Genomic DNA, 22926 nt, shown 5'->3' with positions numbered 1-22926 from the left:
ATGTCACAAATAAGTATTTCAAAGTCTTCTCTAACTAGTGAAGTATTGTTTGCTCTTTTCAAGTTTTCACCAACTGTGTATCTGTGCTGTCTCACACTCGCATAATTTTATAGGACATCTGTTGTTTTAATTTGCTATTTCTAGATCAAACTGTTGTATTTGGATTTAATTTTCAGCATACCACAATATTGCCACTACTACTTATAGAACTGGTTAGCTGTCCACATAAGTATCCACATAAATTGAAGGGAATAATAGGACTCAGCATCTTTGGTTCTTCATACCTCACTTGGTAGGTAGTCATTATTTTTCAGAAATATAGTTTAAATTCCAAAATAATTCCTTATTCTTTTTGCTCTGTTACTTCTTCAACCCTTTATATTAGCTCTATTGTTTTTTAAAAAGCTCAAAGAAAAAAATGAGTCTGTTACCCTCTATATGACTTGTTACATTTACTGCGCCTTTTTTAACTCTGAACTCTTATTCTGAGTCTTTGTATTGCAATATAATATACAAATAGACAGAGATAAAAACACTTGCTGCCTTTGTATTTCTTCAGTTACAAGTGGGTTCTGCTGCCCGCACCTTTGATTTATGTCCACCCTCAGCTCCAAACGCCTGCTTGATTCTTGAGAGGGAGCTGCTGCAGGGCACTCTTTTGGCACACCTTGTACTGACTCTTATTATTTGGCCTTTTGAAGAGTGCTCTAGCTGCTCACTTCCACATCAGAGACAGTTTTGAACTATTCAGTTTATCCATTGTTTAATTGCCTTTTTTTAGCAAAACATCTAAATCAGGGGCAGGCAATTATTTTGAGCAGAGGGCCGCTTGCTGAGTTTTGTCAAGCCATCGAGGGCCGCATGACAGGCAGCCAGGGGCAGATTAATGTTAATTTTCTAAACTTTTTAGGGGCCCTGTGGGCCAGATGGAATGTCCTGGCAGGCTGCATTTTGCTCACCCCAATCTAAATACGTTGTTTATTTGGTGTGGTAGGAATCATTCAAAGGATATTTCACAAAATTAAGGTTGCAGCGTCTGAATATATAAAATGAAATGTTTCTTGAAATGTGTGTTTTTTCAGTGTAAAGTCACAGAACGATAAACAGTATGCAGGAGAGAGTGGTTGAGTTCAGTGGGACAGTGAAAGATGGCAGACTAGTGAAAAGATTACAATGCAGGAAAGCCAATAAAATTTTAAAAGCCTATTTATTAGTTATAAGGGATGAATATATTAAGATGGCATCTGGGTCTTTTGTTTTGAGTACATTTGATTTTAAAATTGTACAGATTTCCCTCGAATTTGTGTAAGCCGTGGGCAAAAAGTTCTTTAAAATTTCCTCTAAATTTCCCATAGTCCATTTCATGAACAGTAAACTAAAATAATAGTTTGTCACTAATTTTTCACGTGGTAATGGCATGCACTATAGACAAACCAGTGATCTTAAGGGATTTTTTTTCCATTTTATTTAGAAGTTCAGGTCCATTTGAAAACAGAGGCACACACCTGAACTGTATCTAGTCAAAATGTCACAAGTTTGGAAAATGACTAATCAGGGATCTTCAATCCAAATATTTATGCCCTCCAGCATGAACTTTCAGAATAGCCTGTGTTGCCCAGAAGCCTAGGTAAATTGATAGACCTTGTGGATTTGCTCTGAATATTAACAGTTGAATTGCTTTGGTTTAAAGAACTGCATTCTAAAGGTGAGGTCCCCTGAGAAAATGTCCTGCTACCAGCTGCCTCTTTCCTTAAGGAGCCCTCTACTCAAACTTCTGCACTAAATATGGTAATAAAGCCAGAGAAGTGGCCTCTTAAAGACATAGATCCCAAACCAGTTCAGATATTAAAGCTCATAGTCAACACTACTCTAATTTTCTCTGGAAAGCAAGAGGCAGCTCATTCTGATCTGAGGGTACTATATCCTTGTTGGCTGCAACATTCTGCTTTTGCTTCAGTTTCTAGTTGCTTAAGGATGTAGCTCTAGGTGAGATGCACTGCAGTAGTCTAATATTTAAACAACAGATATTAGAGTAGGAAATCAGTCAAAAGATATCATTGGAATACTTAGACTGAAGATAGAAAAATGTCTTCTCAGGGACTGCTGCAGTGTAATTACAGCATTTGATAATACACCTTAACATAACACTCCATATATTTATTTCATATGTTATTGCCTGAATTTTTGCAACATGAAAAAGCTGAGAACTAAACAATAACTATAATGCCATATTCAGCAGGATTCATTACTTTCTATCAGAGTATTCTTTCTACAGTAATGGCCTGCATAGAGGCCTAGAAGCTCTCCTGCATTTCCTTGCCAGTACTGCTTCCACTGCTCCGTACCTGACAGAACAGGGAAGGTCAATTCCCAAACCTCCGTTTGAATAACACGGGGATATACAGAAGGAAGGACTTTTTTGTGTAGACGCTTTGTAGCATTCTCCTGCTTGTGGGACTTTCAGTTCTTTTTGGCATCATGGCTGTGATGGAAATAAGGACTCACTCGGGGATGATGTACGGAGAGTGCAGAGCTAAAAACTGGAAAAATTCATTGTTTGACTCAGTAGCAACGTTTAATTAACTTCACCAGTAAGACCCTTTGGCAGCTTGGTGAATGAGCCTTTTGTGATACTATGTTGTTTTATAAGGCCTGTAAATTGCAGTATTTTGAAGTGTTGGGGGTGGTATTTTTACATCTAAGAAAATAGACAAACACTTGTAACATTTCTGTAACTGTTTATTTTTAAACTCATTTGGTCTTACTGTAGGTGGGTAATCAGTTCTCAGCCATGCAGTTTATAAAAACAATGCATTTGTTATCCCTTTTGCTACCCAGCATTCACATTGCACTAACAGCTTGAGTTTCTCCCTCCTGTTGCCTAGGCTCCCTGCATTAGTGTATAAACAAACGCTTCAGTTGCTTCTCGTTTACCACACCCACGTCTCCTAGTTCAGAGGTTCCCAATCCCTGGGCCGCAGCCCGATACCAGGCCGTGAAAGGTTGGCTGCTGATCTGCAGCAAGCCAGTCACTTCCAGTCTGCCAGACTGCTGTCTAAAAAGGTTGGGAACCACTGTCCTAGTTGCATCAGACACAGTCCTTTGTCCAAGTCTGCCTACCAAACTCTGTCCCTGCAAATTTAGTACTTTGTTGCTCCTTGCTGTCTATCTGTCCTACCCTCTGCCAGTCCTTCATGTATTCCCAGTTACCTGATTTCTGTATAGCTGTATATTAAAACTGGGGGGGAAAGGCTATGTCACACTTTTCAACTTTCTTTTTCTATTTTTAGCTTAAATCTATTGTTTTCATTTATCAGCCTGGATCGTGGAGGTGGGATGTAGGAGGAGACCATGTGTTGAGAAGAGTCCTCTTAACTTGAATGCCTCCAAATGAGTGAACATCCAGAATGTTCCAGTCATTCATCCATGGACTGTTTTGATATTCATTATCCTGTCATACATTTGCCTTCTTTCTCTGAGAAAGAAAGACATCTGTCTTCTTTCTTCCACTGAAGATCACCTGAACTTCCATTACTTCAAGCATGCCCTAGTTTGATGTAATCATCCATGATCTGCTCCAGCAGGAATTTGGTGGCATCAAAATCAATGGGTTTTTCTGTATTACCATCAGAATGCTTTTCAGACCAATCCATATCTCATATCCAGTTCTCTGGATTTACTCTCTTCATAGGACTTGGTTGTTTTTTTCTTTATTAATGGTTTCCCTAACAGGAGTCCCCAGGTCACAGAGCTACTTTTCTTGGCATTTTCTTTCAGTTCTCTCTACAGATCAGCCTTCCTTCTCTCTCATCTTCTGCTTAATTGTTCTTATTACTCCTCACACTCTGATGTCCTTTGTTCTTTCCTCTCTTCTTACAACACTAGATGATTTTTCTTGTTCACCCATCTTTTGTTTGTCCTCTGCATTCTCAAATATGGCAAATCTAGTATTTGGCTCTTCCTCCCACACTAGTTGGATTCTTCCTCTAGCTTTTCCTCAGTCACAGTCTTGTCTCTAGAAATCTGCTCTCCAGTCAACCAGAGTACCTCGATGTCTGCAGACTGATAGCCATGTAGTATCTCCTCCCCTGCATAATGTCTCTATTCCTCTGGAGCTTGGATCTTCTCTTCCACATGTGTAAGTCTCATGGCAGGCAAGTGGGGCATCTGTATTAAAAAAAACAACAAAAACAAAATGGAGCATTACGTCTTCTATTAAACAGCAATGATTTCCAGTGTAGTAGTTGTTATTTCAGAACAGTACATCATTTACATTACAAGGCAGTATGCACTCTAAGTGTTGATACATGTGAAAAGAAAACCACAAGCAAACATACTTGGTCATACTGTAAAATTCACTGTGTGGCACCTATTGTAACTGGCATGGCTCATTACTTGTCTAAACTTATTCAAGTGAAAAAGTATAAGTTACTTTATGCAGCTGCTACTCATAATACATGCTGTGATCCCTTCACTGTAGCAGAATCTATAATGACCTATTTAAACAGGCTCCATCTTTTAACATTAGCAGTAAATTCATGCAGTTGGTGCCACTGTAGCATTTAGAGGGTTCAGTTGGTCACCTGTGAGAGAACATGGCAATTGCTGTCACCGTTTTCAGGAACTTGTTCTAGGTAAACTTCTGAAAATGTAAGAGATTCAGTTGGCATTGCAGGAGACAGGGAAAAGTCAAAACTTTGGCACCAGCCACACAGTTCTGGGTAATGTCATATGAATGCTTCCATTAATTTTACCCATCAATGTTTCATGCAAACATAGCTTCCATCAGCACCTGATCAAGGATAATGTATCTCTGCATCCACTTTTCTCTCATTTCCAACATTGTTTGTCACTTTGCATTTTGCCTTGGTAGCCATAATCAATTATCTTTACCTGTATGTAAAAAAGATCAACGTCCTTAAAAAATTCTATAATAAACTCCCATTTTCTAAACATGTTATCTGTGGCCATTGGATAATTTGAAATAATTATTACTGTTAATAAATGATGATACAATTCTCATGAGACTTCCGTCAAAGATCTCAAAACACTCTGCAAGCACGTCCACTGCACTAACGGAGTCCTGGACCATAAATAGGACCCTTAGGTGCTACAATAATGCTAAGAATAAAAATAATCGTAACAATTACCATAACCAAAAACAAATCCAAGTTAAACTTTTTATTATCTGCAGATTTGTAATAGTTTTAGAAAAGGTTTGAAAAAAGCTGATCTGCCTAATGCTCTTCCTTTTTAAGTGCAGAATTAAACTTGAGATTTTCCACATATCTTTAGAAATAAACAAAAGTAGCTTTGTAATCATAAGAAAAATGTGTTCTGTTTATATCTAGTTATGTTTTTAATTCTGTTTTGTTTATTTTAGGATAATATGGGTAAATCACGCCTCAGGAATTTGGGTATACCCAATTTTAGAAGTGCTAAGCAGAGCTAGAAAAGCACTGCTTTTTTTCACTTGCTACTTAGAAATGGTAGGCTTCTACTTCCTTGGGGAGAAGCTAACAAAGTTGTTATGGGGTAAGTAATGCAGGTTTTTTCCATGGTTACTAGTTTATAAAGGGAAGGGGCAGAATGCTGCATGCTTTCACTGCTGGTGGCGATGACATGTTTTGACCTTTTCCTCACCCTTTTAGTCAGCATAGAGCTTCTTCATCTGTATCTGTAAACATAAATCCCTTTAATGATTGAACTTGAAGCATAATAACTTTGTAAGGAAGTACTGGCTGTTGCAAGAGATTTTTCACAGGTTAGATGAAATCATGTGGGTGTCAAAAGTGTGAAATGAGTGCAGTAGCCTCAGTTTGGGTAACATGGAACCATCTGATAACTTGGAACAGACCTCCAGGACTAGAAATCTGAGACCAGTGAGTCCCAGAACCGGTACCACAAGCCAAGAGTGAAATGTCCACTCTAGTTCATTTGTTCTTCTTTTTCAGGTGAGACTCACAAACATAAGAAGTAAGCATAGAGAGATGCTGGAAAACAGAAGGTCATACGGTGCAAATTTATTTATGAATGTACTGCATTTTAATCAAGATAAAATATTTATATCATCTGACACTGTTTTTAAATGTGTTTTTTCAGCTTCAGTATTCAATGCAGTAAAAACTTGTATACAGAAAACAAGCAATCTGTAAGGAGAAGCTGGGAGGCAGGGCAACAATTTGGTACTGGGATATTAACTCTTCTAACCAACTCCCACTTCATTATATAGAAGATTGGTTTTACGTAAATATAGCCATGTATCTGTGTGTATGTACAGAAGTGTGCACATTGGGCCCCAAGTATATGGTTCTGGCTAGCCTTAGCCTTTCAGTCTGAAAAATGCTAACGTTTTCCCCATGCACCAGGTTGAAGGACTTATTTGGACAACTAGTGACATAGGACTTAGTTTAATCAAGCATTAATACCCTTATAAATAAAACCACAACACATTTCATCTAAAAACTGAAGTAACTATCCAGCTGCTTACAAAATGTGGAGTTGTCATAACACTGCACTAAGTATGCAAAGCATATTTAATCATCAGGTCCTAAGCAAAGTCTTTTTGCTTCTTGCACTTCGAAATATCATTCAAACTGTAAAGGCAAGGTTCCAAGCGAATTCCCCAAAAACAAGGCCTGGAATTGTTTCTGTTTTGTTGAACATTTTATACAATCAAGGAACGAGGTCTGCATCCCACTGAGGATGCTTAGGGCACAGTGGCTCTTTTTTTCTTTTTTCCTGTAAAAAAGTGATGCAACTTCTAATGTTTGTTTTGATACCTAGTGGGAGTCTCTGATCTGTAGATGAAGCAAGTGTAAAGATCTCTGGCAGTAAAGATAAGGGTCTGTCAGATACTCAGCTGTCAACAGTAGTAGTAGTAGTGCTGGATAAATAAATTAGCAGGTAAATTAAAAAGCTACAAGTTACCAGACTGAGGAGTTAGAAACCAAACATTTTAAAGGTGAAAGACAGTTTGAGAGGAACAAATATTGCAGTTTCTGGGTTTTCTAAAGGCACTGGGTTAACATCTGGAAAATTACAATCCATTAAAGCCGGGGTTGAAAAATGTTTTTGGGCAGAGTGTCAAAAACACCCGCAACCTCAACTTGCAAGATGTTGGCGTGACAGCCCGGGAGCAGACGGCGGGGAAGCTGCAAGGGGCTCAATCCTTGTGGCAGCGCAGCCCAGCCCCGCTTTGTAAGCCACGCTCTGGCACCCATGCTGGCAGTTGCCTACTGCTGCACTAATGCGTGACCTCCCAAAGTGGTTGAAAGGATAATTAGAAAAAGAAAACTGTAAATTAACACCTGGACTATCACAATATGGAATGGTAATAGCTATCTCATCAGTACCACTTTATTTTTTTTAGAAGTCCTGTTAATAAACAGTAAGTAAAAGAGACCTGGTCTCAGGGAGACTTTTAGTGTCTAGCTTATGGTATGTAGTCAGCTGTGCTCTTACAATCACATATATTTATGTAGCTCTTGAAGCATGCATCTTCACTAGTGACACATTTCCAACTAAGCATGATGTTGGCACACAACACTAAATAATGTGGGCATTTTTATACAAAGTGGTAGAATTATATTCAGAAGATCTGATTTTTGGAAGGGTTCAATGATTATTACCTAAACATAGACAAAATGTCTGACTTTCTGACAAGTTATACAATCAAGTGCCTAATTTCATTGTGCCATTCCTGTGATTATTCATGCCTACTGAGTGATCGCACATGCAGTACATGTGATTAGCTTCTGCCCACAATTACACAATTTCACAAGCACATTTATGGTAATAGCAAGCAGAAATTAACAATCTGGCTCCTAATTGTCATATCATGCTGCATTTTACAAAACATTGAAGTCATGAAATTTTCTATTGTCTAGAAGGTTGTTTGCTCCCAGCACATAAGTGAATTGTATATATCAAGAATTTACACTAACTCAGAGAGCTAGTGGCAGCTGCTGCTCATTTAAGGCACAACGTGGGAATAAAGAGGACTGTTTAGAACAGCCATAATCAAAACTCTCTGAACTATGTAAGTCAGACAAATTTCCATTATTATAGAAATCTTTCAGAGGGATGGTGCCAATGACTCATATGATATGTATGTTTTGTTGCAAATTCTGAGTCATTTTTAAATTGAAATTATGTATCATTCATGAGCAAAAAAACCATTTAAGATAGTTGTGTACCACCTACTTACAACATTCTGCTTATCTGCAAAATGCAAATGTGAGTGCACCTGTATAATATGGCATCCCATTTCACCAAGAGTGATTTTTAGATAAGTTAAAGTACACTAGACTGCTTATGAGAGAGCTAGACTTCAAAGAATACCACATGGTGTTCTGGTGGTATGGGTCAGAAGTGGCCAATGGGAGTGTATTTTGTACATCTGGAATGCTGTCATATTTGATGGGGTAAGATTTGATAGGAAAAGTTATTCTTTGCACTTGAATTCAACTTTGCAAACACAGATACCAGCATATTTTGCTAACCTCAATGAATATGCGTACCTTGCAGAAGTACCACAGTGTTGTTTCCTTATCTGTAAGGAACATTACAATTCCATATACTTAGCAGACCATTCTGTCAAATCTGTAATGTTTACGCATGGTTCTGCTGGAACCCATGGGGGTCTGTGGGCATACCACTTTTGCACCACCACAGAGAGATGGAGCCATTCAGAAGAGTAGTGCAGTCTTAGGCATCTCCTTAGGATGCTCAGCAGCCAGACAGTTTCTAAGAAAGAAGAAAACGCACAATATAAGGATGTTCAGGTACCATTTGCTATTTCCTCCATCTCCAGAGGAAGCAGTAATCCCTTCAACACTTACTAGAACATCTTCCAGGATTTTATAAGTAGTCAAATTGCTCCAGACTCTGTGAGAAGGTGAAGGAGGTACTTTATAAGTCACTGAGTATTTTGTACATGTCAATGCCAAGAGAAGCTCTTCTAATTAATGCAGCCCTTCTTGAAACAGCTGAAATACCTGTCACGTAATGGCTATGTTTGTCCAACTTCAGAAGAGCAGAAAGGAATGATTCTACGGCAAGTATGTATGCACACCAGATGCAAAAGTTCCCAAAATTTTAACGTGTTTTCCAATACTGTTTAATGGCCAAAGTCCAATTTGCACATGCAGATAATGTGCGAGGTTGTGGGGTACTAATGATTGTATACAAAACAGCACAAAGAGAAACCTTTTTCAAGGAGGATGCCTGTTAAAGGAAATCTGCATGAGGGATAGTACAGAGTTGGTGGATATGAGAGCTGCAGGCTGGTGAGGCAAGGATGACGCTATTCCTGTTGTCCTAGCCCTCTGCACAGAAGCAGATTTCACCGTAGATAAAAAACGGACAGCCTTGTATTCAGAGTAAGTTAATGCAACTAACAATAATGCGCATAAGCTACTGACTGACTACCCTGGTTGATAAACAGATACATTAGCAAACATCAGAAAACACACATTCCAGTTCCAAATTCTCTCCCTTCCAAAAATAAGTCCCAGAAGATCACATGCTGCCTTAGAAATTAGTGATGCCCTGGGAAACTAAAGGTTGAACAGTGTCTAAAAAGGACACGGTATAATTTTAAAACAGAAATGTAGCATAATACTATTGGTATCACCTGGGGCTCTTTCCAGCACCAGCAAACAGTTACCATAAACAAGACAAGATTTTGGCTGCTGTTGTAACAGTTCGCCTCTCCAGGGAGTTAAAAGCTGCAAGGAACACAAAAATCATGATACACGAGGAGAGTCCAGGGTCAGTCGTACAACATTCTAGTCCTCACTGGAAATCAATTTCTGAATCCAGTTATCAACTGCTGAAAGAGTTACCTACCCAACTAACATTTTGCCCCACAGCTAAAAATTGTATCTACCCCTCTACTGGCAGTAAATAAAAATAACAGAGTGATGTGTTCCCTTTTCTTCTGTGCTTTCAAAAGATAAGGGGTTAAAGAAAAGCTCATAAATTGTTGCTTGCATCCCACGGCATGCTATTACTGCATTAAGGTAAGATGCTTACAGAAATGATGTTTGTTCCATGATCAGCCCTAGAGAATGCTTTACGGCCATGCCCTGACAAAAGCGCACAGCTGCAGAGCACTTTAAAAGTACCTAATCATGTGACAAATTAACCCTCATTTAATGAAGGTTTAGATGAAAGTGGAGTGCATTTATTAACTTCTGTTTGTCCCTGCAGCTGGGCTGGGCTGGGCTGATGGAGCCCAGCCCCAACCCCCAGTGCTGTCAGGATGGGAGGGAGCTCAGGTCTGGGGTTTGCCCAGCCTGTGCTGGAAGGGAGGAGGGCAGGTGGAGTGGAGCACCTTATCAGGGGGGCGGGGCTTCAAACCACCTCCACCTGCCCCACCAGGGCAAACCCCAGACCTGAACTCCCTCCCCCCCATGCCCTCTCCCATCCTGCAAACAGCCCTGCAGCTAGGTGGGGGATGGGGCTAGGAAAGAGAGGCTACACACATGTAGCCTTGCTGCCCTGGATTGGCTCCAAAGTGGAGCTCAGTTTCCCTGCCCCCCCAAACAGCAAACACCTGTTGGGTCAGAGGGGGTTGCTGTTACAGAAAGCGCCATGAGTTACAGCGGGGAGCTGCACATCTGTCAGTGCAAAGACACACGAGATCTAATGTAAACCAGAGCATCTAATTACATTAGTCCTAACTATGGTATTGTCCAATTACAAAACATTTTTTCTATACTTCATTTCCATTTTGTATTTTTGCATGAAAATTAATGTTCTGGAGTAGAAATATGTAGCATCTGGCCAGCATGTCCCCAAGTCACATATTCACAATAATGCTTAGAGCCTCTCATTGCATTCCTTGTGTGCAGTTAGTCTCCACTTGCCCCCCTGTGAGGAAGTCAAATGAAAGGTTAAGCCTATAAAGATGTTACTAGATTGTTATTTTTGATACGTGCTCTTTGAAGTTGTTCTGCTGCTTTTAATCTCTTCAGGGATTCAGATCAGTTCAGTAGAAAAGAACTGCAGAAGATCAGGCTGTGTTTTGTGTGTGTGAATTTAGCATTCATTGTATATTACCAGCCTAAGAGGCTATATTCCCAGCTATCCTGTGCCCTGTGTAATCCTCTGACTCCGTGCAAGGTAAGGCAAAGCTCCTGCTAATCAATATCATTCTGATTAAATCACATTTTACATTCATTTTGTTCTACAGTAAAAATTCAGGGCAATTGAAAATCCACCTTAATTAATTTTAGCCTTAATTACAGGATACCATTGCCCTGCTCCTTGTGCAGTCATGTACACCTCATTGAAGTGGGTATGAAATGCTACTGGTATGATTTATGCCCACTTTGCACTCCTGTCACATAGCTATATATGGGCAAAGCAATGAAAAAAAAATCAAACACACTGATTACGTGTATATGGAAAATTTAAATGGTTGAACGTATTTTGGTTGAAATACTTCGTACATTTGGGGTGATCCAAGTTTATCTGATGCCAGGCCAATTGAAGTACCTTGCAGACAATTCATGTGAAAGCTAGTAACATAGAGAAGACAAATTGTGCACATCAGAGTGCATGACAGATTAAAGCTCTAATCCTGCAGACCTTCCTTGTCCAAATAAAGATTGCTTGTAAGAATGGTGCTGTTGAAGTAGATGTTGCACGTTATGCAAGGGCATGTCTACACTGCAGTCTGGATAGGTTACCTGAACTAGCTGTGAATGAGCAAGCTGAGAACTTGCTTGGGAGAAAGCTAGTAGCAGTGAACTAACAGTCTGTATATTTATCCAGTTCCTTGATGATTACAACACAGACCTACCCTTTCACTTATTCAGGGCTCCATTACTTCGATGCGTTTTAGTTAGAGACATTAAATACAATTAAAAGATTTAAGTGTATCCCAGTCTGCAGATCCTCTCTGCCTGTGGCTCACCCCTCCCTTTCCCCAAGTAGAAGCATAGAGTTTCTGCAGCAATACCTGTGCTTCTTGAGGCAGCTGTTGGCTGGGTGAGCCCTGGCAGGATGCTTCAGTGCAGCTGTGATGGAGCCCAGAGCCAGTGTGGAAGTACGTGCCTTCCTGCAGATGTTCCTGTACTCGGACAGGATTGTAGCCTGTTCAGTGAGGGGAGGAAGGGCACAAATCCTACCTTTCTCCAGTTCTTCATGAGAACAGGCTCACAAAGCTTTAGCCCTGTCCTGTGGACTTTTCGTATGGGAACAAAAGGCCCTAAAACCTACACAAAGTTGTTAACAATATAACTGGCTCAAGGAGCCCTCTAAAACGGCAACTCCCTGTTTCCTGTGAAAGCTGTTGAAAGTTATGTCTGTGCAAACTCGGACATCAAAAAAAACAACCCAAAAAAAAAGCCTGCAGGATTTAATAAGCAAAACTTTCAAACAGGCCAGAATAGAACATCTTTTCTTTTCCTGACTTGATGCTATATAATTACTATAATCTGTTTTATTCTTCAGCTCCTCTAACAACTTCTGACTAAAGTGGCATTGTTTTGAAGGCTGCTGCTCTCTCACTTTCATTTAGCAATATGTTGTCCAGATATGCCTACAGAATGGATTGCCAAGGATCATAAATGCATCTCAGAACATGCATTTAAAGAAACTTTTAATGCTTCTTCTCTGAAGTGACTGTAAATACAGTTCCTTATTCAACAGATTGGCAGCTGCTGGTTCCAGTGACACAAGCAAGTTTCTCTACATTGTACTCTTACTTGAGATCATTGCAGCCGAGAGGAAGAAATGGGATTCCTTCCACCTCGGCATTAGGATTATTGCTAAATTCCACCCAGTTATGCCCCACTGGAGACAACAATTTTGCACATCAGAAACGCCATAATGTGAAGGCAATGAGTTTGCACAGGTGTAACACTGGGGTTAATCTGACCTATAGATTCTGCAATATTGATGACCAGGGATCTGAGTTTTCCATTTGGTGCAGAAAAACATGGCAGAGTTCCAGCCTGCAAGGGGCTGCTTGGTACTGGGGAGAGCAGGGGAGAGCAGGGAACTAGGGTCACCGTGTGCATGGCAGCCATGCAGTGTGGTATAGAGAAGATCCTTCCAGGTAAGTCTATGGGGGAGGGCATAGGTGACACATGGGAGGACAGGGGGCACAGGCAGCATGTTATGGGGCATGTGGCCCCCCAAGATTTCTGTGCCTACAGTGGGACATGAGGGTGCAGCCTGGCTGGGCTAGGAGCTGCCTCCACAGCCCAGTGGGCAGGACCCAGCACAGTAGGGAGCACCATGCTACCATGGCCACCAAGGTGTGGCACCCCTACCCACCCAGCAGCAGCAGAGGGCACAACTCCACATGGCCACTGTGCCTCACTTTGGCAGCCACAGTGGCACGGCACCCCCCATATAATCACCATGATAGTTTGCGGGCGTTACTTCCTAAAAATGTCATTTAGTTCATCACTATGATGGACATAAGTTGAAATCAGTCATTTCGCTGGCGAGAGCTATCCAGGTAAAACAGTTACCAAGTCATTTGGCACAGACTGGTATTTTGGTTGGAGTCTCATCAGAAAATCCAGTGAAACTGAGCCACTAAGACTGAAGAGTCCTTTCTTCTGTAGTAACAAGGTGAAACACTGGCTGATCATTGGGTGAAGCTTGTAATGCTGCTGCCCATACTGCAGACAGGACATCCCTGGGCTGGCTGCTCTTTCCAGGAGAACTGAGTTCAGTCACTCAGTCCCATCTGTTAGTATTTTGCTTTCTGAATGATCCTATTGAAAAATAAACGTGTGATGTTCTCGTTCATTAGAAGAGAGGGCGGCAGAATCTGTACCAAAAAAGTTGTATAATGAATGTTCTTATTCAATTAAAAAATCCAAATTAAAACAGCCTGTGACATACTTTTTATTCTCCCATTTGGACTATTTAGAGAGCACTTTATAATAACTTGCACTTTTCTCTCCACTTTTAAAAATGTAGATTTTACTTCTGCATAAATTGGGTCACTGCCAGTGTCCGTCATCTTAAGCAAAAAAAACAGGAAAATGGTGATTAAAGTACCAAGTTGATAATCTCTGTGGCAATTTTTTGTAGGCATCTCTGGACTCTGCACATTTTTATTATACTTGTAAATCACTTCTAAATAAACAGCAGCCAGGAGAAACAACTGAAAATGGTTAAATTCTGGGACAGGTATTCTGTAACAAGAGAAAACTGCCTCAGAGCGTAATGGAGTAAGTTGTTTTATAACTATTAGTTATAAAATAACTGCCAGCCACCATCGTTACAAAACAAGTTGGATAACATCAAAAAGTCACGTTGGGCAGTGTCTGGGATGATTTGTATAACAGTGTTCATACATATCATCTCTCCCAACAAGTTGTTCTGCTGCCTCCAAGTAGCTACTCTAGTGGGATTGACAGCATCACTGTGCCCTCTAGCGGCTGACAGGGAAACAGGTCTGTTTTCAAACACAGGCAGTCCTCAGACTTAAGACACAATTGGTTCCTGAAAACTGCGTCTTAAGTTGAAATGTCATAACTCGGAAGTGATTTTCCCATAGGAACAATGTTATAAATGGGGGATTGGTTCCTCAACCAAGGCCCGATACCCTGTTTTCACCAAAAATAACCCAGAATTTTGTAGTCAATCAATTACAGACAAGTAAGATAGCTACATTAATCTATATATATTGTAAATAGCAATCATATTGATTTGGAAAGACTTCTTTGAGGTAACTTTGATGGACTTTTTGAAGGGCTCTTGGCTGGAGTCTTCTCAGGAGTCTTGGCGGCAGATTTTTCTGGAGTTTCTTAAAGAAAGTGTCCAAGGAAGCTTGGACAGATGTTCTCTTTTGCTTGTAAGTTTCTCTGTAGCAGCTGCATGTGTTGGATATGCCCCTCCCTATTCACTGATGCACTGCATTCAAAGTTGGGGTCACATTCCTCAAACAAGGACATGGCGGCTTCCAAGTGTTGAAATGCCTCAGCCAACACTTTTGTGGTCAAGACTTGAGGAGTCTCTTCAACAGTGGGTGCATCTTCCTCTGCCACTTTTTACTGTTCCAATTCAATGCGGTCCTCATTATTTAATTCTACAGAATGTGAAGCCAGTAACTCATCAACACCTGGTCCAGCTTTGTACCCTGGCATGGATTTCTCCTCTTTGATAATATAGGTTCTTGACAGCATTTTTTCCCCCCCAAAAAAGCCCACTTTTGTCAACACGAAAAGCTTGCTGAGACAACACCCACACTCTTCAGTGATTTCAGCCAATGTCTCAGGAAAACACAAGCTGCCTCCTCTTCAGCACTGGTAGCTTCAACTGAGACCTTGATGTTATGCAAATTGGTTCTGGCTTTAAAATGCAAAAACCACCCCCTACTTGCAATAAAAGGCTCAGCATTACAACTCTTCCCCGTTGTTTCTTTAGATCATCATAAAGACTCCTAGCTTTTTCCTGAATTATGCCTAAACTCACAGGAACACAGCATCGATTTTAATCCTCCAGCCAAACAACAGTTTTTCAACCCTAGCGATAAGTCCAACATGCTGCTTAGTTATCACAGTTGATTGCATAGGAGCCGAGCCCTTAATATGTTCCTGAGTTCTTACCTTATCTTTGGATATCCCCACGATAGTCGTTTGGGGGATATCCAAAGCTCTACTGATTTCAGTTGGCATCTCACCTTTTTCGGACCTAATTATTTCCATTTTTGTTTCCATAGTAATTGCTCTACGTTTCTTAGAAACATCACTTCCACCAGATTTACACTCTTCTGCCATTGTTATGGGCAAAGACACTAAATTTTAAGAAAAAGTGTAGAAACACAATTCACCACATAAAAATGGCATCAGAACAGCAACTGAGTGTCGTGAGTTGGAGCTGGGTGGCACAGCAAGATTGGCTCAGGAAAACAGGCAGCACTGCAAACTTGTTTGCTGGCATCGTGTCGTAAAGTCAAAACCAATATCGAAAAGTTGAAACGGGCTGTCAATTTGTAAACAGCATGCTGTTCATCATATCTTGAACATCGTAAAGTCGAGGACTGCCTGTATAGTAAATAAATGATGAATCTAACCAATTATCAGACCATTACAATTAGGAGGCTTAATTAGGTATTAGCTGTACAGTGCTATAAAGCACCGTATAAATGCTAACTTAGTATTTTAGTTAATATATATCAATTGAAATTTATTTTTATGCCAATAAAAATTCTCAATGATTAAAAAGTATAATGTGTACCAAATTCACTATTTTCATGGAAGCCGCAGATTTGGTTGATCTCCAAAAAAAGACTGGTCCCTACAAAAAGGTGTGAAAGCAGTGAGCAAGCAGGGGAAAAGGAAAAAGAGGGAGCTGCAAAAGAAGGTGGCAGGAAGTCCTGGCACCCTGAAGCACCGGGAGAAAGGGAGGGGTGAAGGAGCAAATCAGAGGCTGAGCCCTTGTCAGGTTCAATCCAGGAGCCAGTCGGGCCAGTCCAGAAACCTGCGACGCTCAATCTCCCACTTTACTTTGATTTTTTTTTTCTTTTTCGCATTGCATTAAATTGCAAATACCCAGCTCTGCCTGCCTACCCACCCAGTGGTCAAGCCCTCCACCAAAACCATTAACCCCATCCTAGACTCCTCTGTAATGCATCAATTAATGGCTTCCATGGGCTTAATCCCTTCATCAGTCCCATGGGAGCCATTAACTGACACATTAACAAGCCCAGTTTAAGGCCATCTGGCAACCTCTGGGGGAGGCAGGACTTCCAGGGCCCCTCAGCCAAAGACACGGGGGCCCACTGTGCTCCACTGTGACTGCAAAATAGATACAGTTACTGGTTTCCACAGACACCATTAACCACGTCTTAGACTGCTTAATAATGTGGTAATTAATGGCTTCCCCAGGCTTAATCCCCTGATTGAGCCTGGGGAAGCCATTAATTGCCACAGTAACAAACCCCGGTTTGGGGCCATCTGTCAATCCCTCAGGAGGAGTGGGATTTCCAGGGCCCCTCAGCCAGAAGCATGCCCACCCCCACTGTGTTCTGCCATGAAAATGACACCTGATGCCGCACCGGGACCACAGAATTGGGGAGCAGCCATCCCAAATTCAGCAGGTCCTAGTAGTAATGTGTGAAGTGCCTTTTGCCATTATAAGCTGTCTACACCAGGAGGGCTTGCAATACAACTACGCCAGTATACCTGTAACTTTTACCAGGGTGGCTACAACTAGCAAACCAAAATTCAGTAATTGCAGAAGTAGCAATCAATAACCTAATGGATCTTTTAACACTCTAATTATTGTGCTCCTAATTCCAGCCTCCATGTTCAAGTGCCACTGCCCCTTGTCAGTACCCCACACCATTTCTGTGAACAGCAAATGTCAAAAACCTTTATATGAAGAAGCCATTGCTGAATGATGGAATCCTGCTACCAGCTTCTAATTTAACACCAAGACAGTTCTCTGTCACTAATGAAAAATACAGTTCTGCAGGGAAACAGGCTGGTTGCTTGATGACCTGCCTTGAGGTAAAACACAAAGTTTTATGATAGCCATTGTAGTTGGTTGGGTTCCTCCGAATTCACATGAGATGTAAAGTAGGACCCTGTGTACTGATGCAGTAAAATGTACTCCTAAGTTGAAGACAGAGCTCCCCTATGTTCTGTAGTGGAGGTTCTCCTACACAGCTTGATTGGCTTGACATTCAAGTTTCCACCACCAGTATACATTATGGGGTTTTTTCACCCTTACAAAGTACTACAAGAAAAGCTATTTTTATTACACTCCTGAGTATATTATTATATGAGAACCTAAGCTACTACCAACCTTATATTAATTCCTTTTTCCAGCCTAGGGAACAGTACATTATTGGTAACAAAATACCAACATAAAGCACTGAAGGACAGAAAAGAAAAAGCTAGCCAGTGTGCCCCAAAACTGATGAGCAAAACTATGCAGGTAGTTCATGCGGCTGCAACTCCAGACCTGCCTCCTCCTGAACCTGCATCACCAGCAGCCTATGTCAGCGCCTGTAGCAGGGCTGAAGCTGGACAGAAGTGAAAACTGGTAACTCAGTGCCCTTGAGTAATCCAGGGCACACTGAGCATTGTGTAATATAGCCTTGCTTATTTGGATGATGTTTGTTTGCATCTTGGACTATGATTCAGGACTTCAATGTGCTGCACATTGTAGAAACAGCAAGACAACAGACCCTGCCCTCAATAAGCTTGTAAACTAACTTTACAATATTCTCTTGGGTTTTCACTATTACAGCCCACTCCAAAGCCAGTGACAAGGGGAAGTTCAGATATGTAACAGGAGTTCATAAGAGAACATCTGAGTAGTTCCGGCCTTTCAACATTTCCCCAAAGGATCCGTTTTCTCCACCAAACGGAAAGATCATAAACAAAACCACAGAAGGATCAGCACCTGATCCAGTTAACATACCCATAAAGTTGGCTCCATCTAGTTGGAGATGGCAATTTCTCAGTAATCAGACATCCCTACATGCATTTTCCACTTGTTCAAGTGGTGCCTGTGGTCTGGACTGCAACTTCTTTATAGATCAGTTAAAGTCACAGGGTCAAAACAGTCTGAGTCATTCCGCAGCTATTTATCCCACAACCTGTTTGAAAACAAACAAGTATGCTTTGCCCCGATAGAAATTTCCATTGTGTCTCGCTAGCTGTTGGTTTGAAACAGGAATTTGTCCTCATTAATTCTACTCTTAATAAGAACTGTGTGCACCAAGAAACTTGTGTAACACTAGTTTTCCTAACTAAAATAACCAGTAAGCCACACACAGACAGGTTTTTAAGGCACTCTTATGTGAGAAATTATGACTAGTGAGAGCCAATAGGCAATTATTTTCTTGAATGTGCAAATTAAGCTCAAGCAAGAATACATGGGTGCATTTATAATCCTGAAAATCTAAGCCAAATAACTCAGTAGCATAAATTAGGAAAAAGAGACTGCCTATGCATACTTTCTTCCCTACGATTCTGGCATGAAGGATCCATATGGGAGGGGAAGGAATCTATTTTCTGATGAATTTCTATAAAGATGAAGAGCAGAGAAAGTTATTTCATTAGATATGCCAAGCTGCAAACCTGAATATGCCAAAACAGACTGAAAACTGAGGACTTAGTTAGGGAGCTTCTGGAGGGGCTGGACGTATTCAAGTCAGACAGTCCGGATGATCTCCACCCTAGAGTTCTAAAGGAATTGGCCAAGGTCATTGCAAGACCCCTGGCACGGCTTTACGAGCACTCATGGTGCTCTGGAGTGGTGCCGGAGAACTGGAAGAGGGCCAACGTGGTTCCCATCTTCAAAAAAGGGAGGAAGGAGGACCCGGGAAACTAAAGGCCAGTTAGTCTTACCTCGATCCTAGGCAAGCTGTTCGAGAAAATTATTCTGGCACACATCCAGGAGGGGCCAGCAGGGGACTGCTTGCTTAGGGGCAACTAACACGGGTTCATCAGTGGCAGGTCCTGTCAGACCAACCTGGTGGCCTTTTACGATCAGATCACCAGATCATTAGATACAGATACAGGGGTAGCAGTGGACATAGTCTTCCTGGACTTCCGGAAGGCTTTTCACACTGTCTCTCACCCCGTTCTCATTAAGAAACTGGGGGGCTGTGGTGTAGACACCCACACAGTCAAATGGGTTGCCAACTGGCTGGAGGGCCGCACCCAGAGGGTGGTAGTGGATGGGTCCTTCTCAGCCTGGAAGGACGTGGGCAGTGGGGTTCTGCAGGGCTCGGTCCTCGGGCCCACACTGTTCAACATCTTCATCAGTGATTTGGACGAGGGGGTAAAAAGCACCTGTTCAAATTTGCTGATGACACTAAGATGTGGGGGGACGTGGGCACACTAGAAGGAAGCAACAGGCTACAATCAGACCTACACAAGTTACAAGGGTGGGCGGATGTGAATAGGATGGGATTCAACACAGACAAGTGCAAGGTGATGCACCTGGGGAGGAAGAACCGGCACCATACCTACAGGCTGGGGAACTCCCCTCTTGTCAGCACGGAGGCGGAAAAGGATCTTGGAGTCATAATTGACTCCAAGATGACCATGGGCCGGCAGCGTGGGGAGGCAGTTAGGAAGGCCAACTGCACCTTGTCATGCATCCACAGATGCATCTCGAGCAGGTCCAGGGAGGTGATCCTCCCCCTCTATGCGGCACTGGTCAGGCCGCAGCTGGAGTACTGCGTCCAGTTCTGGGCGCCGCACTTCAAGAGGGACGTGGACAGCATGGAGAGGGTCCAGAGGAGGCCACTCACATGATCAGGGGACAGCAGGGCAGGCCCTATGAGGAGAGGCGACGGGACCTGAACCTGTTCAGCCTCCACAAGAGAAGGCTGAGGGGGGGGATCTTGTGGCCTGTTATAAACTAGTCAGGGGGCATCAGCAGGCACTGGGGGAGTCACTCTTCCCCCGACCACCGCCAGGAGTGACCAGGAATAACGGTCACAAGCTGGCAGAGGGTAGGTTTAGGCTAGATATCAGGAGGCGCTACTTCACAGTCACGGCGGCTAGGGTCTGGAACCAACTTCCGAGAGAAGTGGTGCTGGCTCCTACCCTGGGGGATTTTAAGAGGAGGTTAGATGAACATCTTGCTGGGGTTGTTTGATCCCAGTACTCTTTCCTGCCATGACAGGGGGTTAGATTAGATGATCTGCTCAGGTCCCTTCCAACCCTAGAAACTATGAAAATGCTCATAATGAGCCCAATTAACAGCTGGTCTATGCAAATATAATCTGAAATAAATACAGTGATATCTGTTTTTACAGTAGGGTAGAAAAGAGTATACGTGTCTATATACTTCAAGAAACCCATGCTGCCCTTGCAGAAATTGGGCAACCACTTGGGAAAGGTAGTTTTCGGGCAGTTTATTTGGTTCATGAACAAAAAAACACAAACAAAAAAACCCAACAACAACAAAAAACAAACACTTCTTAGTGGCCCTACAAGTCATGTTCAAGTCTTCCTTGGAGAACTCTGAAGTGCAGCATCAACTCTAAAGAGAAACTGAAATTCTGAGTCACGTCAGGTAAGAGCACGGGTTGAAAGCAAATTCCACCCTGTGGTTATTGTTTACAGCCTGAGGAAGGATGCATCCCTGGCTGACAGACACTACCCACCGCCATCAGGTAGGCTGCAACTCACCTAAATAACCCAGATAACTAGATTTGTGAATTGCAACTAATTATCTGGGCTTTTTAGGGATACAGAAAAAGAGACATAAAAAAAAAATATGTTGAGTACCTTCAAAGTAACTTAACATCCTGAATTAGTGGAATTTGCAGATAGTAAAGGCAGTAAAGGCATCACTTAAATTTGTCATATGGGTGAGGAAAACCTGCATTTCTTCCCTGCTGGAGCTTGTGACCTATGGGCAATACAGGCAGTCCTTGGACTTACGACACAAATGGTTCCTGAAAAACGCATCTTAAGTCGAAGTGTCATAACTTATAACATTGTTCCTATGGGAAAATTTGGTTCCTGAACCAAGGCCTGATACCCTATTTTCACCAAAAATAACCCAGAGTTTTGTACTCAATCAAATATAGATGAGTAATATAGCTACATTAATGTATTTATATTGTAAATAGCAATCATATGGATTTGAAAGGACTTCTTTGAGGTGACTTTGATGGACTTTTTGAAGGGCTCTTGGTTGGAGTCTTCCAGGAGTCTTGTCTGGAGGCTCTTACAGAAAGTGTACAAGGAAGCTTGGACAGATATTCTCCTTTTTTGCTTCTAAATTTCTCTATAGCAGCTGCACATGTTGGGTATGTCCCTATTCAGTGATGCACTGAGTTAAACATTGGGGTCACGTTCCTCAAACTGGGACATGGCAGCTTCCAAATGCTGAAATGCCTCAGCCAACACTTCTGTGGTCAAGACTTGTTGAAGCAGTCTCTTCAACAGTGGGCACAGCTTCTCCTTGCTCTGCTACTTTGTGCTGTTCCAGTTCAAGGAGATCCTCATTAGTCAATTCTGCAGAACATGACACTAGCAGCTCACTGACATCCTCTCGTGCAGTGTCCGAGTTGAGTTTTTTGCTCATTTCAACAACATTTTTGATCACCTCTTCAACAGCGTCTGTAAAACCTTGGCAGTCAGACATACACTCGGGACACAATTCTCTCCAAACACCGTTCACATTTACTGTTTTGCTTTGGTCTCACCCTAGACCTTGATGTTACGCAAGTTGGCCCTGGTTTTGAACCGCGTAAACCACCCCCTACTTGCATTAAAAGGCTCAGCATTACAGCTCTCCCCCTGTTGTTTCTTTAGATCATCATACACACTCCTCACCTTTCCCTGAACCACACCGAAACTCACAGGAGCGTGGGGCCGACATGGATCCTCCATCCAAACGATTAACGGTTTCTCAACCCGATCAACAAGTCCAATGCGCCACTTAGCCATCATAGTTGACTGCACAAGGAGCCGAGCCCTTGACACGTTCCCGAATCCTTACCTTGTCTTTCAGGACAGTCACGACCGCTGTTTGGGGGAGACCCAAAGCACTACCCATTTCCGTCAGCATCTCTCCCTTTTCAGACCTGTGAATAATTTCCATTTTCGTTCCCACAGCAACGGCTCTACGTTTCTTAGAAACGCTGCTTGCGCCCGCTTTCCGCGGGCCTGGCATTACTGCCAAGAAACACTTGATTTTTTAAAAAAAATTTGGAAACGCAAAGACTCACTCCCAGCATCTCAAAGCGGGGAGCTCTGCCAGGGGCAAGCCGCCGTGCCCCCCTTGGCGGAGAACCCGCATTCCCGTTTATTTGCGGCCCATGCGGGGCGCGGACGAGCTCGCCGGCTCCCGCCGCTCCGCGCCGCACACCTGAGGCACCGCGCGGGGTGAAGCGGGGCTTCCCTCCCCTCAACGGCCACCCCGCACCTGACGCATGCGCCGTGAGCGCCACAGGAGGCGGGGACTGCC

General features: G+C 42.3%; 1 protein-coding gene and 1 long non-coding RNA gene across 4 annotated transcripts in view; one reads left to right on the top strand and one right to left on the bottom strand.

Annotated features, from left to right (window-relative positions):
- The window catches only part of LOC149856752 (androgen-induced gene 1 protein-like), a 191584-nt gene extending 183068 nt beyond the window's left edge, over nucleotides 1–8516 (top strand). For all 3 annotated transcript variants that reach the window (XM_090020756.1, XM_090020755.1, XM_090020753.1), the window contains 3 exons: nucleotides 177–292; nucleotides 5384–5535; nucleotides 5955–8516. In XM_090020756.1, the coding sequence (XP_089876882.1) occupies nucleotides 177–292; nucleotides 5384–5535; nucleotides 5955–5980 (294 nt within the window). In that variant the 3' untranslated portion in view covers nucleotides 5981–8516. The remainder of the gene's footprint in view (nucleotides 1–176; nucleotides 293–5383; nucleotides 5536–5954) is intronic.
- On the bottom strand, nucleotides 273–22893 carry LOC149856751 (uncharacterized). Its single transcript, XR_016438368.1, has 3 exons — nucleotides 22459–22893; nucleotides 8523–8748; nucleotides 273–4167 (listed from the first exon to the last, which is right to left on the bottom strand). It is a non-coding gene; the product is annotated as an uncharacterized LOC149856751 (long non-coding RNA).
- Between the last annotated feature and the right edge of the window lie 33 nt (nucleotides 22894–22926).

This window comes from Crocodylus siamensis, chromosome 10, assembly GCF_052110815.1.
Source record: "Crocodylus siamensis isolate JL-2025a chromosome 10, ASM5211081v1, whole genome shotgun sequence".
In the NCBI taxonomy this organism is placed as follows: domain Eukaryota; kingdom Metazoa; phylum Chordata; order Crocodylia; family Crocodylidae; genus Crocodylus; species Crocodylus siamensis.
This window is presented reverse-complemented; position numbering and strand designations above follow the sequence as displayed.